The sequence below is a fragment of the Aythya marila genome (assembly GCF_965140915.1).
Source record: "Aythya marila genome assembly, chromosome: 17".
Classification (NCBI taxonomy): domain Eukaryota; kingdom Metazoa; phylum Chordata; class Aves; order Anseriformes; family Anatidae; genus Aythya; species Aythya marila.
The window spans coordinates 3,558,910-3,574,189 of NC_139058.1; the positions used below are offsets into that span (position 1 = coordinate 3,558,910).

General features: G+C 35.6%; 1 protein-coding gene across 1 annotated transcript in view; it reads left to right on the plus strand.

Moving 5' to 3' along the window:
* DNAH10 (dynein axonemal heavy chain 10) overlaps positions 1 to 15,280 on the plus strand; it is a gene marked incomplete at its 5' end in the record, with an annotated part of 56,055 nt that overhangs the window by 7,078 nt on the left and 33,697 nt on the right. Inside the window, 24 exons of the mRNA XM_082774406.1 lie at positions 266 to 464; positions 1,199 to 1,393; positions 2,029 to 2,199; positions 2,652 to 2,828; positions 3,161 to 3,334; positions 3,658 to 3,827; positions 4,543 to 4,694; positions 5,092 to 5,256; positions 5,942 to 6,149; positions 7,046 to 7,202; positions 8,198 to 8,671; positions 9,121 to 9,279; positions 9,678 to 9,794; positions 9,864 to 9,966; positions 10,196 to 10,374; positions 11,057 to 11,268; positions 11,591 to 11,747; positions 12,159 to 12,392; positions 12,493 to 12,615; positions 12,765 to 12,998; positions 13,519 to 13,742; positions 14,227 to 14,496; positions 14,586 to 14,769; positions 15,057 to 15,191. Of these exons, the coding sequence (XP_082630532.1) occupies positions 266 to 464; positions 1,199 to 1,393; positions 2,029 to 2,199; positions 2,652 to 2,828; positions 3,161 to 3,334; positions 3,658 to 3,827; positions 4,543 to 4,694; positions 5,092 to 5,256; positions 5,942 to 6,149; positions 7,046 to 7,202; positions 8,198 to 8,671; positions 9,121 to 9,279; positions 9,678 to 9,794; positions 9,864 to 9,966; positions 10,196 to 10,374; positions 11,057 to 11,268; positions 11,591 to 11,747; positions 12,159 to 12,392; positions 12,493 to 12,615; positions 12,765 to 12,998; positions 13,519 to 13,742; positions 14,227 to 14,496; positions 14,586 to 14,769; positions 15,057 to 15,191 (4,573 nt within the window). The remainder of the gene's footprint in view (positions 1 to 265; positions 465 to 1,198; positions 1,394 to 2,028; positions 2,200 to 2,651; positions 2,829 to 3,160; positions 3,335 to 3,657; positions 3,828 to 4,542; positions 4,695 to 5,091; positions 5,257 to 5,941; positions 6,150 to 7,045; positions 7,203 to 8,197; positions 8,672 to 9,120; positions 9,280 to 9,677; positions 9,795 to 9,863; positions 9,967 to 10,195; positions 10,375 to 11,056; positions 11,269 to 11,590; positions 11,748 to 12,158; positions 12,393 to 12,492; positions 12,616 to 12,764; positions 12,999 to 13,518; positions 13,743 to 14,226; positions 14,497 to 14,585; positions 14,770 to 15,056; positions 15,192 to 15,280) is intronic.

A 15,280-nucleotide genomic window follows, 5' to 3' on the forward strand; every position in this document is an offset into this window, starting at 1 on the left:
CTCTTTTCTCTTGAAAGGACATAAATCAATAAACACAATGCAAATACTCTGGTACAAAAGTGGCATAAATATCATAAAAATCAGTCCTGAAATAACTTTTTCAAAATCAATTTCACTGAAAATGAAGACCTTGCAGTTGTAAGTTTTGCCTAGATCTTGTACAACTAGAAGATACTAAACCAGGATAGATTGATCCAGTTGAAATATCATTTTATTATATCTATAATCTTTCCATCTATAGTATCTTAACTCTTTTGATTAATAGAGAAGATAGAACTGCTGCAAAAAAGAAAATAGCAGAAGGAAAAAGTACTCTTGAACAATGGAAGAAATCTTATTTGGCTGTTCGTGCCCAAATTGAAATATCAGGAAGAGAGCAACATTGGGAATTTGACCGAAAACGTTTATTTGGAAAAACAGATTATATGGCTTCCATCTGTCAAGATCTGTATGACATTTTGCAGGTACTAATATAGACAGTAATTAAAGAGGACAGTTTGTGATCAGTGTCTTCTTCAGGAGAGGAGATTCTTTTGTATTATAGTTGTTGAAGTGTTAATAGCCTTCATTTATTTATTTATTTGTGTGTGTGTGTTCAACCTTAAGAGAAATGAAATAACTCTTCTCAAGGTACTGGTTGGTGCCATGAGAAAGGTATTGCTGTGTACAGTACTGTTATCAACCTGCAAACTTGTAACAGTTGTTTCACAGGTTTGCAGTTTTCATGTCTCGTTAATTTAATGGTATCATTTCAGATAAAATAATCACTTAAGTATATTGTAATATAAAATTTGACTGTATATAAATCAATGTATCAACTGCAGGATAATATACATGAAAGATAGGTGCTATGTGCAGGTTCCTTTAGGGTAGGGCAACTAGAAATATTAGTTGTCCATCAATGGCCACATGCTATGTAGACTGTGTATGTGAAATCCGTAGTGAAATAAAAAGAAAAGAAGTAATAACTGAATGTTATCTGTTTTGACAAATGTGGTGTTGGGGCTGTATTTTTTTTTTTTTTCCCAAAAAGATAGTTCATGTCTTTCATAGGCGTATACAAAATGTAAATCACAGCAAGAATTGATTGTTCTCTGGGCTATAGTTATCTTTAAAGGAAACAATAACAGAAGAATATTAAATAGCAAAGAAAAGCATTAAAAGTAAACCTTTCTGTTATGTTCTTCTGAATTAACAGGTTGTTGAAGAGTTTTACAATATATTTGGTTCTGAACTGAAAGCTGTCACAGGTGATCCAAAACGTATTGATGATCTACTGAGAAGGGTAGATAGACTAACTAGTCCAATGGAAGAACTGACTTTTGACCCTTTTAGCATCAAAAGCACACATGATTGGAAGTTAATTATGGGAGAATTTAGAACAGAAGTTTCAGTAAGTACCATGTACTGTGATTTTTCCCCCTTATTCCTTCCTATATGAAAATCTTTCTAGACTGTCAACATTTTCAATTAAAGAATGAATGATATGCTTTTTTAAAAAAAATATAAATGAGTGAATACATAAATGAAAATGTGAGAAGTTTTACCAAACTTTTAAAGTCAGTATTTTGTGTTCAAGTTCTTTTTGTTTATAGCTTCACTTCATCTTGCAAACCAGTGAAACGTGTTTTATGTTCATTGGCAAAATAACTAGAACATGAGCAGGGGCTACATATTACCTCCCTGTACTCATGTGCTGACATCTCTCAATCATATTCTACAAAGAAATCAAACTTTTTTCTGGATTTACTTCTCCCATTCAGCTAAGAATACCCACAAATGCAAGTTGTTACAATGCCTTCTGTGACTTTTATACCTGCCCAGCAGACACTGGGTTAACACTAATTTCCTGTAGTTTACTGGAAAGCCATCAGTTTACTATTTGGTCTTATAAATTGCTAACAGTAAAGATATGTCTCAACACTATGGAAAAAAAAGATATTTTAATATTGCCTTCCTTTCTTGGTTTTGCAAGATGAACCTCTAAGTGACAGGATTTCTTGGCCTTCTTCCTTTGTCTCTGTCTAGGTTATTGAAGAAGAGGCCAAAAACTTTATTGATGAATCTTTCAAGACCCTTCGATCAGCAGAAGCTGCATTTGACATGCTGTTAAACTTCAGACACATCCGCTCTCGTGAAACCATTAATAAGCAGATGATGATGAAATTCAATGACGTTTTGGACCAATACTGTAAAGAGGTATTTAATTTAGCATTTCTTAGGTAGTATATGGAATTCTTTAGTGAAAATAATAAATCTGTGTATATATCTTTAACACATATGTAGTGTCATTTACGATCCAAAAGACTGACAGACTTTTAAAAAAATAAACATAGTAATTGTTCTCACTTTTTTGGAACCTGTACAAGAAATAGCATGGTTAATTTGCTGAAATTATGTGCACATCTGTATATTTGTAGCACAGTACAGGAACTGAAAGATGTTTACATGTGCAAGGAGGCTTGAGACACAAAAAGGAAGGTGTTCTGTGTAATGCAGTTAATGCAAACAAAAGATGAATAAAAAAAATGAATTATTTTTATCTTGTTGCTGAAATTAGCTTCAGAGCCTGTGCTGTGTACCAGGTTAGATACTTACCGTGGAAAAACAAGTGGAGAAATGATTCTTAGCAATGTTTTATTCTCTTTTAGGTCGAAAATGTTAAGCAAATCTTTGTTCAGAACCTCAAGGATCCACCTTTATTCAAGAATCACCCTCCAGTGGCTGGAGCAATATATTGGTCCCGATCCCTTTTCTATCGGATCAAACACACTATTATTCGATTTCAAGAAGTAGAGGACTTACTTACTAGTGAACGTGGAAAGGAAGTATGTTGTTTCTTTTGCTGTTTAATAAAGGAAGAATACTTTCCTCATACCGTTCTTCTGGGGAGGTGGAAATGTTCTTAAGTGAGCAAGAATGTCTTTGCACATAGTAAGCAATGTTAGACGTGAAAAGCTTAATGGTACCTTCCCACTGTTTTCTGAAGAAATAGTGTCAGAATAAATGACAGAACTCAAGAACCTGAATTCTTCATCACCTGTATTACAAGGCATTATTTGCCCTCTCATCTGATAAAGATCAGAAACCTTATTAAGACAGGATAGTGGAACATTTCTCGTGATCTTTAAAATGAATTATACAGAATTTTCCTTTCTAGGTAAAGCAAAAGTATCTTAAAGTGGCCAAGAGGATGAAAGAGTATGAAGATCAGAAATATGGTCAGTGGACAGAAGGAACAGAGCAGATGCTCCCATTGTTACTGAGAAAACCTCTGCTGATGGTTGTTACTGGTGAGGCAGCAAACCATATTAATCAAGAGACTTCTGAGCAGGTGAGAGAGGAAAATAACATACCTGATTTCTCTGTGGGAAAGAACTGAAACCTATCTGATGTTTGGTGAGATTTTTCAAAGAATGATGTCTTTAAGAGAAACACTGTTTTTTAATGGAAAATTTTAAAAAGTACTGAGATCAAAATTGAAACTAGAATGCTGAGATTGCTGTCAAATTTTATTGGCATTTCCACAATCTGAATATTAGCTATTCTGTCTGACTTTTACCTACTGTCTTATCAAATGTCTCCAGGAGTTAACTTTTTCCTTGTGTTGTAACAGTCTGGTGTTTCTATGCTTTCTGCTGCTTTCTTGTGTTGTAGACCTCAGTAACAGAGGAGCCTCTCACCACAGAGAAAAGAGTGCAGTTCATAGTGAATTTTCCTCCTAGACTCCAAGAGATTATAACTGAAACAAAGTACATGGAACAACTGGGGTTTCCAGTCCCAGAAATAGCAAGAAATGTGGCATTACAGGAAGACAAATACCTTGGGTAAGGTTATAACAGAATACCTGCTCTCATACAGATTTTCAGCAATGTTTCAAGTGATTTCACTCCAAACCAGAGTGTGCCATGAGTCATCAACTTTTGGAAATATGAGAGTTCGTAGTGACTTCTTTTAAGGGTAAAATTGCTGATGGCCATGGTACACTAGCAGTCTTTCCTCTTTTGCAGTCTGCATCCTTCTCCCTGTAGCACTACGTTTTACAAATGAACACCTCAAAATCTGAAGGAAAAACAAGGAAAGAAAGTACTTTTTTTTGCAATGAATTCTTAATGCCATTTAGATTTCAGTTCACATTTGAACTCACTGCCGCTTTTTTGTACAGCCTTGGATAAGTCACTTTTGCTCAAATTATCACAGGCACTTAGGCACAGAGGTGTGACAATAAGAGACCTAACTAGATTTTAAAATTTACCTGTTGAGTTCATGTATGTGATTCAAACTGAGGCTGTCTAAAATACTTCTTCTGGGTTGGGGCAGGAGAGGATGGTCTAGCTACTACTGGAGTCATAGATGATTTTTCTTTTGTTTGTGAGAGGAAGAGAATTGTATTTATGATCAATACATAGTCATTATTTCTGAAAATTTTGATTTATGTGGAAGTTTGAACAGAATGAAGAAAGTGATCTGCCTTGTTCAGAACGGTATTTCCAGAAAATAATGATTTTTATTTTTTGTTGTTATGTTTCTTACACTCATTAGATATACAAATGGATTAAAAAACATGCTGGATCACTATCACAACTTAATGGGAACATTGAGTGAAGCAGAAACCAAACTTCTTGATGACCATATTAAAGAGCTCTGGAGAGTATTCAGATTAGGGCACAGAAGACTCAACTGGAACTCCCTAGGTAATGGAGATACTATTTTAGAATGGCCTTTGCTACTGATTCGCAGTTCAAAAATTCTCTTCAATTCTGCATTCTATTTGATTTGTCAGATTAAAGCTATGCATCCTTAAAAAGGATATCTTATTGCCATGGTGTAAGACAGAATAGTATGTTAGACAGGGTCTGATCCAAGTGGGTATTTCTTATGTTTTTATTATATGTAAAACACTGAGTGGAAATGGATATAGACTGTTAGAGCTAGAAGGGAGATAGATGAAGGATTAGGTGATAAAACATCTAATCTATCTTTCTGCAGAGTATCAGTTAATTCTTAAACACATCTGGTTGTTGACAATTTTGATTCATTGGTAAAAGATTTGGTAGAAGAAAGAAAACAAATGATTGTAATTTATTTCAGGTATTGGTGACTTTACAGTCCAATGTACACAAGCCATCAGGAAGTTTGAATCACTCGTCCATCAGATTCATATTAATTCTGGAATCATAAGCGACAAACTTCTGTTGATAGAATCAACAAATCTTTTTAAGTTTCCACTTCCAAAAAATGGTGATGAACTTCCTAGTAAGTCTTCGTATTTTCATTTTGGAGCTCCGTGATGTTTTATTTTGCTCTGTCTGCTACTTTGCATTTTTAGTTGCGAAGATCAATCCTTATAATAGTTACCAGAAGAAGTTACAGCAGTATTGCGTGGTTTAATACAGGAAGCACAAGCAGAACTTCAGTACCCTAAGCTGACAGTGTCAATGAGAGGAACTTAGAGACAAGTATATAAATAGATCATTTGACCTTGCTTTTGATTACTTTCCCCCTAGCTTTCCCTTGGATTCTTCTTCCTTCTTCTATGCAGTAATGTAGTCTTATTGTTGCAATCTGCATGGACTGTCAGCTCCCATCTGGGCTATCTCAACCACACTCTTCCTCAGAGGGAAATTGCAGTGAGGTGATTGTCTCCCAGACCTCCCTTTTGCTTCCAGTGACAGGGTAGGGGTGATGTACCACATTTCTTCCAATCATTTGTGAGTTTTACAGAGGTTACTTTTGCATCTAATGGTTACTATTAAATAATTGAATCCATATAAAATCAGAGGGCTGAAATATTAATAAATTAGCATTACTTAATGAAGATATTTTTCTAGTGTGCAATATCAATTTCATGTTTACAAATAAAGACCCGCTAATTGTTCCACTACTGAAATCTGTTAGATCTTTTGCAGTTATTAACACTGTTTTTTGTAATCTTTTGCAGATATGAAAGATTTTTTTGTATATGTTAAGGGTGAAAGAGAAAAAGATACAGAACTCATGGTTAGAAATTATACTGCCATTCCAAAATCATTAACAAAAGTAGAAGGACGGGTTGCCAATTCAAAGAGTGGCAAATCTCCAAAATTAGCTTCCTATTATGCATACTGGGAAAACAGGATTTATCAGGTGTTGACAGAGTTAATTTTGAAGTAAGTCAGTTGTTTGCTTTAATGGGTTTTTACTCTTTCATCTTTAGTATTTTCTAGATCTGTTGTTCTAAACTCATGTATACTGATATTCTGTTTGAATACCTGAGTGATTTGCAGTTTGAGACAGACTTACATTTGTACTGTTCTGTTTGTTTGTGCAAAGAATGGAGAATTGATAAAAATGTAGAAAAGAAACCCAAATTCTGAGAAAAAAGATATCGGACATGTTGTTGGCAGAAGAGAGAAATGCACCTTTTCTGCAGTGTATATAGTTCCATATCCCGACTTTATTTTTAAAGTCAGTGCCTTGCTTTAGTAAAGAGTACAATTTTGAAAATTTGGAAATTTGAAAATGTCTGGGTGCCAGATGCATCCCTGTAATGCAGAGAACACCAATACAAGAACAAAGGTTTGTTGGATTACGCTTTATCTGGGCCCAAGGAAGTTCCTGTAGCTAGATATTACAATGGCCTTTTAGAGCATCTCTAACAGAGCGCTGCAGGGTTCTAGAAGCTTCCCAGCCATCTCTTCTTCTCATGATCCATGTCTTTGTATTCTAGTCCATGCTCAGCTGACTTCTGTGGGCTTCCCTGGCTGGGCTGTTGCGTAGGAGTTGACCATAGTCTCAGGATCCTTTTGCACCAGAGTATTCCCATTCCGTCCTTCCAATAGCTTCTTTTAGCCAGCCAAGTTTTTGCATTAAATCAGTCCTAGTGGGACAATTTTGCTTAGATACACATCAGTGTTTCCAGCTGAAATAACAGTTAACTGACTTCTGACAGATCTGATTGCATATCTAAGTGCATACCTTATAATTGCAGTCTCTGTTGGACATTCTGTGGAGGGATCAGTACCTGATCATTACTTTCTGTGACATGATTTTTTTCCTCTTGCAGGAATTTGCAAGCTTTTAATGAAGCTGTTCTTGCAAATGTGCCATTGTTCCAAATAGAAGCTGTTTTATCTCCTCCCGAGATAATCTTGCAACCTAATGCCAACAAGATTGACAAAATGATAGCACAATGCATCCAAGACTGTGTTGAGGTCACTAAGGTGATTTTTGATTAAAATTTAATTGTTGCCAGATTTTGCTTGTGATGATTATGAATTAATTGGGCAAGTATTAATGTCAAAGGGAATATTCATATTTCTCTATCTTGAAATCAAAATATCCAGTACATAGTTCTAATTTTACAGACTGTCTTAACTTTGCAACCTGGTAACAAAGGAGAAAAAAAAAAAAAAAAAACAAACACAAAAAAAACCAAAACACCATAAAGCTTTATGTACTTTTTACTTAGGCAAAATTATTTGCTGCTCTTCAGCAGTTATACCATTGTAAGGACATCATTTGGTTCTGTAAATCAGCATACATCACAAGGAAATAGTTTTCACTGCAGATGCTTTTTTTAAAATGTATGAATAACCTGATGGGAGTAATAAATACGGGTAGCCTTCTCCATATTACAGCTTTCCACAAAAGTAGCAAAGAAACAGTTCAGAAAATGTTAGGAGAAGGACATCTAGGACAGCAGGTTAGCAGTAGATGGAATATGTAGCTTGTTGACAAAGATGTAGCAATATTTTCTTTATTTCATACCATAAGTATGATCATATTGAACTTCCAGAAAAGAAGCCAAATATTGTGGCAGTAGTCCTGCCTCTGATGATGAAGAAATGATTCCAGATATCACATGAAACGAATAAATTTAGATCAAGTGTGCTTTCTATACTCAGATTTGCTGTTCTGTTCTACTGCTGCATCCAGCCTTTCTAATGTAATACTTCTTTTCCTGTGCCATGCTATATTGCAACTCAGTGGAGATTTTAAAACAGACTGAATAATGCATGGGAAGATTTTGTTAGGATGAAATTAACTCTTCTCTCAAGTGTTTGTGAAAATATAATTTCTTCTCATGCTGTCAGAAAAACAATTGATTTGAGAAATCATTCACTTCCTACATAGTCTCCTAAATAATAATGAATTATTTGAATAATATTACTCTCTGAAAAGTTATTATTTTTCAACCCTGTCTTGAAAATTCTAGCATTTTGTGCGCTGGATGCATGGCACATGTATTGAATGCCCTCCTCAGCATGTCGAAGATGAAGTTATCACTTTCAGCTTTTACAGTGACATCTCCCAGAATCCTCTGATAATTGAGCAGGCTGCTCTCATCACTCAGAATGTCCACAAACTCCTGGCTTCTCTCAGCAACTATTTGAACCAGTGGAAGAGGTATCACCTTTTGTGGGAATTAAACAAAGACATAACTATACAGAAGTTTGCTGCAAAAAAGCCTGCTTGTGTCACCTTTGATGAAAAGTTGCAGTTCTATATGAAGATAACTCAAGAAGTGACTCAACAGCCCTTGATTAAAGATGAGCAATTTATCAGGCTTCACATGGGTCCTTTAGTTTACATGGTGAAGGAGAATGCTAGAGACTGGATGATTTCACTTGGAAAGCTGCTTAATGAGTCTGCAAGACAGGAACTCTTCAGTCTTCAGGAAGAGATTGAGGTAGGTGTTCTCAGTTCTTCTTGTCCTATGCAGCTAGTACAGAGTAGCAGGTGACCATTTGAACTACTCTCTGAATTGGTTGAAACTGTCCGGTGTACTCTGGTGTGCCATACATAAAGAGGTGAGCCATCAATCAGTGTAGCTGGTAAACAAGAGAAAACAGTCACACACAAAAAAATAGGACTTTCTCACTCCTGTGCTTGTGAAGGGTCCAACTTAGTAAGTCTGAAGTTCCCTTTAAAACACTGCTTATAACTATTTTTTGTAGTAAAAACATCCCTACTGTAGTGGTGTTTACTTTGTGTTGATTTGTTGTTATCTTTATCCCATAGACTATCAATGTAAATGAATCAGCACATTATTTACTTGTGTTTTGTATTTCACTAATAATTATATTTTTGGCTAATTGCTTTCCTGGTGTTGCCTCTGGAAATTATTTATTTTTACAGAAACTATCACAGAATCTTCAGATACCACCTGATTCCCTGGAAGAGCTCAAAATTGTCCTCGGTACAATTGCAGAGATCAGAGGCATGTCACTCAAGGTGGAAATGAAATACTTAGACATCTGGGAGAGATACCGAACTCTTGCAATGTACAGTATTCCAGTAAGTGAATGTTATGCCTTGTCTCATAAAACAATTTGCGTTGGAGCTTGGGGCACAAATGCTTCACATGTGAATGAATAAATGTTTTCTTATTAAGACATTTCACACTATCACTGTACTGCTGAGGTGAGAAGGGAGATTGTCTAGTCCAACCTCCCTTCCCAAAGCAGTATCTCCACTTTAAATGGACATATTGCATGTGTTTAAATCTGATTCATAGAATCATCTAGGTTGGAAAAGATCTTCCAAATATCCAATCTAAACCTCCTCCAGTGCAACCTGAGACTGATTCAGGTAACTTCAAACTGTTTTCATGTTTTGCACATTTACTATGTGAGTACATCTTTATTTCCTTGTGACTAGTTATTGCTTGTGAGAGATTGCTTGTTTTGTTTTAGATAGCTGAAGAAGAGCAAGAGATGGCAGACAAGATTAAGGAAAAGTGGGAGGCTCTCTTCTTTGAAGCATCAGAAGTTGATCACAACCTTGGAAGCATAAAAAAGAAATTCACAGAGGTAATATTTGTAATTAATATAACAAAACAGAAATGGAAAAGAAAACAACTTAAACACTGTTCTCTTTAGATGACACAGCAACAGATTGAGGAGTACAGTAAGGAGATAGCAGATTTCTTCCATAAATTCATGGCTGAAGGGCCTGGTGCTGTTGGGGAAAATCTTGATAAAGGTAAATGGATTAATATGTGTAAAGTGACGCCTTTTTTACAAAACTAGTCTTTAGAAAATTCTTCAAAGGTTAAATAAAACAAGCAAATTATTATTTCCTTATTGACATAAAAACTGTTCAAATGGAAATGTGACATTTTCGCTACTATAATTTCTACAGAAATGCCATCTTACTTATTCACTATGATTGATGGGACTGTTTATCTGGAAAATTTTCTCTCCTTTCCCAGGATTGGAACTCCTGGCCATTTTTGAAAAAGAAGTGGAGAAACTGGAAAAAGTTCAAAAGGAACTGGGCAGTGTTGAGAGACTTTTTGACTTGCCAGCCACTGTGTACCCTGACTTAATGAAAGCACAGAATGATATGAAAGGTCTAAAGCAGATCTATGAAATTTATGAATTACAAAAAGTAAGTGTATGCATACATACACGTGTATTCAAAGCACATACCACACATAAAGTTGGAAGGTAGAAGCTCTTTAGTTACTATCAACCCTGTATCTGAGCCTTTGCATGAAATAAACTGTGACCTGTAAATGACTGTCACCATGAAATGAGTTTAATGTTAGCAGAGAAACAAAACAACGTCTCTGGAGTGAACCAAACACATGCTCTTATCAGATAGGACCCCGGTCCCCCAGAAATTATTGGGTGGCCTTATAATGCACAAGTCTCATGATTATAGCAGTTGAACTACATTTAGCTATAGTATGTGTACAGGTGACAATGTGGTTCTCGGGCTTTAATTGATCTTATATATTTAAAAAAAAAATAAAAAAAAAATATATATATATATTTAAATTAAAATGCCTTGATAGCAACAGCCAGATCAATCACCTGTAAAGTATGCTCTTACAGATGATTTTCCCGTTGTCTGTATTTTTTTTATTTCTTTGTTATATAACTGCTTGTGTTTTGTTATGAATCTGTCTTGAATGTGAACCTGTCTCTTCCTCTGTTTGTAAAATGTTAATACAATTATATGTACATACCGACTGTGGTCTCTAGATCCTACTATACTGATTTTTTTTTTTGGGGGGTCAGAAATAAAAAGAAATATCATTTTTTCTTTCTGGTGCCCTTGTTCCCAGGCAGCTAAAGAGGAGTGGTCTCGGACACTCTGGATAAACCTCAATGTCCAGTTTCTTCAGGAAGGAATCGAAGGATTTCTTAAAGCCTTTCGAAAGCTGCCCAAAGCAGTCCGCAGTATGCCAGTGGCCTTTCGCTTGGAAACAAAAATGAAGGCATTTAGAGACTCCATTCCTTTATTGCTTGATTTGAAAAATGAAGCTTTAAGAGAAAGGTTTGATTTGATTTATTAAAAAAAAAAAAATATATATATATATATATATATGGGAAGATTTTATTTGTTTTGTTAGAACTTTCAATTTTAGTTACAGAGGCCATGCTGTGTCCTGCAGCTTGAAACTTCACTTTCTGCTTAATGAACTGATGTAATAGCATATACCGTGATTACAGTGACTTAAGTACTTTGTGTATTTAAAATACTAGTTCTTTAAACAATGAGAAACATGGTTTCATTATTATATATAAAATTACAATTCTTTTCATTTTTACTGTATTGTGATGGTTGGTATAGTTGTTGTTGTGTCAATTTAAAACAGGCATTGGCAAGACCTTATGGAGAGAACAGGCACAAGATTTGAAATGACAACAGAAACATTCACTTTGGAGAATATGTTTGCTATGGAACTTCACAAACACTCAGATATTATCAACGAAATAGTTGGAACAGCTGTTAAGGAACTTAGCATTGAGAAGGTAATTTAAAAATTGTAATAAAACTAAAAAGAGATGACAATAGTTTGTTTTATGTGAGATCTCTATTGGAATGGCAGAAAGTTCTGCCATCTTCAGGGAGCTGCTGTGAAGTAACTAATAGATCAATAGCTCTGTTAATAAGCTACAACATGGCACAGAATCTTAGTTGTCTTGACTTCCGCAGCAGTATATTGGATTTCTGCTATTACATTAAGCAAGTCTAGTTTATGAAAAAGGATCTGAAATGGAATTTATTCCATTTTCATCACAGTGTTGTGAAATAGACCTCCTTATAAACCAGAGGTGAAAATCTGTGCAAAAAACTTTTCTGAATTAATTGATTTTAAGTTAAGATTATAATTCCCTAGTTTTTGAAGACTGAAATATGCATCTTTTTATGCTCACATGCAGGGTGTGAAGGACATAGCAGAAACATGGGAACAAATGAAATTTACTGTACAGATATACTTCAAAGGCACTGAGAAGAGAGGATTTATTCTGGGATCTGTAGATGAAATTCTAGAGGTTCTTGATGATAACAATGTCAATCTTCAGAGTATCTTGGGCAGTCGTTTTGTGGGTCCTTTCCTTGCAACTGCTCACCACTGGGAAAAAACACTGTCATTGATTGGTGAAGTAATTGAGGTAAGGAGGAAAGTGCTGGACTAAATAATTAATGCTTATTTATAATCAGGGTTTTCTATTGTATTTTTTTTTGTCTTTGATGGCAACATTTGACTCTTAGATCTGGATGGTGGTTCAGAGAAAATGGATGTACCTGGAGAGCATCTTTATTGGTGGAGATATAAGATCACAGCTTCCAGAGGAAGCCAAAGTATTTGACAGCGTAGACAGGATGTTTAAAGAGGCAAGTAACTGACTTGACTTGTGATCAGCACAGTTATTTAATGTGTTTTGTTTTTTGTTTTTGCTGTGTGTTTTGTCATTAGCTAAATACACTTTAGTATAATCTATTGCTGTTCGGTATTTTCTAGTTTTTCTTTTCTTCCCATTTAGATAATAGATGAAACTGTAAAAGAACCAACGATAAAAAAAGCCTGTGAAGCCCCAAATCGTCTATCAGACCTCCATCATATAAATGATGTGCTGGAGAAATGTCAGAAAAGCTTGAATGATTATTTGGATTCTAAGCGAAATGCCTTCCCAAGATTTTTCTTTATATCTGATGAGGAGTTGCTTAGTATCCTTGGCAGTGGTAACCCACTTTGTGTCCAGGAACACATGATAAAGGTACAGAGTCTGGTTTTCCAAAGTGCCCTGTGCTTTTAGGTGCTTTTAAAAGTTGAACAGACTATACTGTACATGCTTTTAAGGGTGCACTAATATTTCTCGCATACAAAGAATATCCTGGCAGCTTCTTGAAGAAACTTCTGAATAAATAAATCAAATCTGATCAATGGTCTCTCCTGGCTCTCATACTGGACAGTAGTGGTTATGGTAGAGAAGATTCAAGACACACCAGAATGATCAATCATTAAAGAACCTTCTTGTCGCTCCCGATAGGTCTTTATTTCCTAGAAAAAAAAAGAAAAAAAAAAGAATGTAATTTGAGGCAAATCATTTGCTTGTTTACGGTGCGGTTGGGCTGCTGAGCTATACATCAGCATTTATATTTGATTACTTAGAGCCAGATCCATTTTTGCTTTAGAGTCCATGGAAATTTCCTTTCAACATTAAATGGGGGCTAGATATACTTAAATCTCCAAAGCTTGGTTTCTCAAATGCCAGTGAGTTTCTTTGTTGATTTCAGATGTATGATAACATAGCTTCCCTGAGGTTTCAGGATGGTGATAATGATAAGAAAATCGCAACAGCCATGATTTCAGCTGAGGGGGAGGTGATGGAGTTCCGACAGGCTGTAGCTGCAGAAGGCAGAGTGGAGAATTGGATGACAGCAGTGCTAAAAGAAATGAGACGAACAAACAGACTCCTTACTAAGGAAGCTATTTTTCGATACTGTGAAGACAGAAGCAGGTGAAATGATCAGTATCAAGATAATACAAATACCTTATATGTTATTACAAGCCTGTAGCGATATAGGAAATGAGAAACTTAATTTTTAAATTTTTGCACAGTTTAACCTGTATTTCTGTAAGTGGAGGGGATATGCATGTATATCCGGCATTTTAACTGACCAGAAAAAATTGTGTTATCTATTGTATACTATTTCCTGAGCCTTGAATTTTCATTTTTAGTGATGTGTGTAGTGTGTTTTTCTCATTATGGATTCTACTTGGCAATTGTTACGTAAGGAATAGGTAGTTTTTCTTTGAGAGTATTTCTTAGGCTTTAGAAATAAAACATCACACCTTGATGGAATTCTATACATCTTTATAAACCTTTGTCCATGTTGTAGCTGTTGCAGAAATAGGAGGAGCTTCTTTTTCTTTTTTTGTTCTGATGAGTTACTTAAAATAAACAGTAACTCAGACTCCCAAACTATATCTATTTCCCACAGAGTTGATTGGATGTTACTCTACCAAGGCATGATGGTGCTGGCTGCTAATCAGGTGTGGTGGACATGGGAGGTGGAGGATGTCTTTCGGAAAGTGAAGAAGGGAGAAAAACAGGCAATGAAACTGTATGCTAAAAAAATGCACCAGCAAATTGATGACCTGGTTACTCGCATTGCAGTGCCTTTGAGCAAAAATGACAGGAAAAAATACAACACTGTTCTCATTATTGATGTTCATGCCAGAGACATTGTCGATACATTTGTAAGAGACAGGTAAACTCCCCAACCTCTTGAGAAAATACCATATCCACAAATTGTATTTCCATCCTTTTATCTCATATAAGCACATTTCTCTTGTGTAGCATTCTGCATGCTCAGGAGTTTGAATGGGAAAGCCAGCTGCGTTTTTACTGGGACCGAGAGCCAGATGAACTGAATGTGCGGCAGTGCACAGGCACATTTTCATATGGTTATGAGTATATGGGTTTGAACGGACGTCTTGTGATCACCCCACTTACGGATCGTATTTACCTTACACTCACACAGGTATATATTAAAGTAGATTTTTGCTAACACACATTTAAAAAATATACTTCCATGCAACCGTGTAACTGGCAACTAAGAGATAAAGTTGAAAAAAAACAACCACAACATTTTGAACACAAATTTATCTGAACTAGGTGGCAATAGCCTTTTCAACTGATTTCCTCAAAGATAATATAGAATGCATTCACAGATAAGATTTAAAGCTTTTTGCACCCACAGATTTGTTCATGATTTTGCTACCATCTTAATACAAATGCTTTTCTTTGCTTTTTGCTCTGTCTTCAAAGGCTTTATCAATGTTTTTGGGAGGAGCACCAGCAGGGCCAGCCGGTACAGGAAAAACAGAAACAACCAAGGATCTGGCCAAAGCACTGGGCTTGCTATGTGTAGTGACGAACTGTGGAGAAGGCATGGATTTCAAAGTAAGCATTTAAGATCTGTATTCTCTGATAGCAGTTACTGTTCATTTTCAGTGCCCAGGGTAAGGGCATAATTTCAACTTTTGAATAAG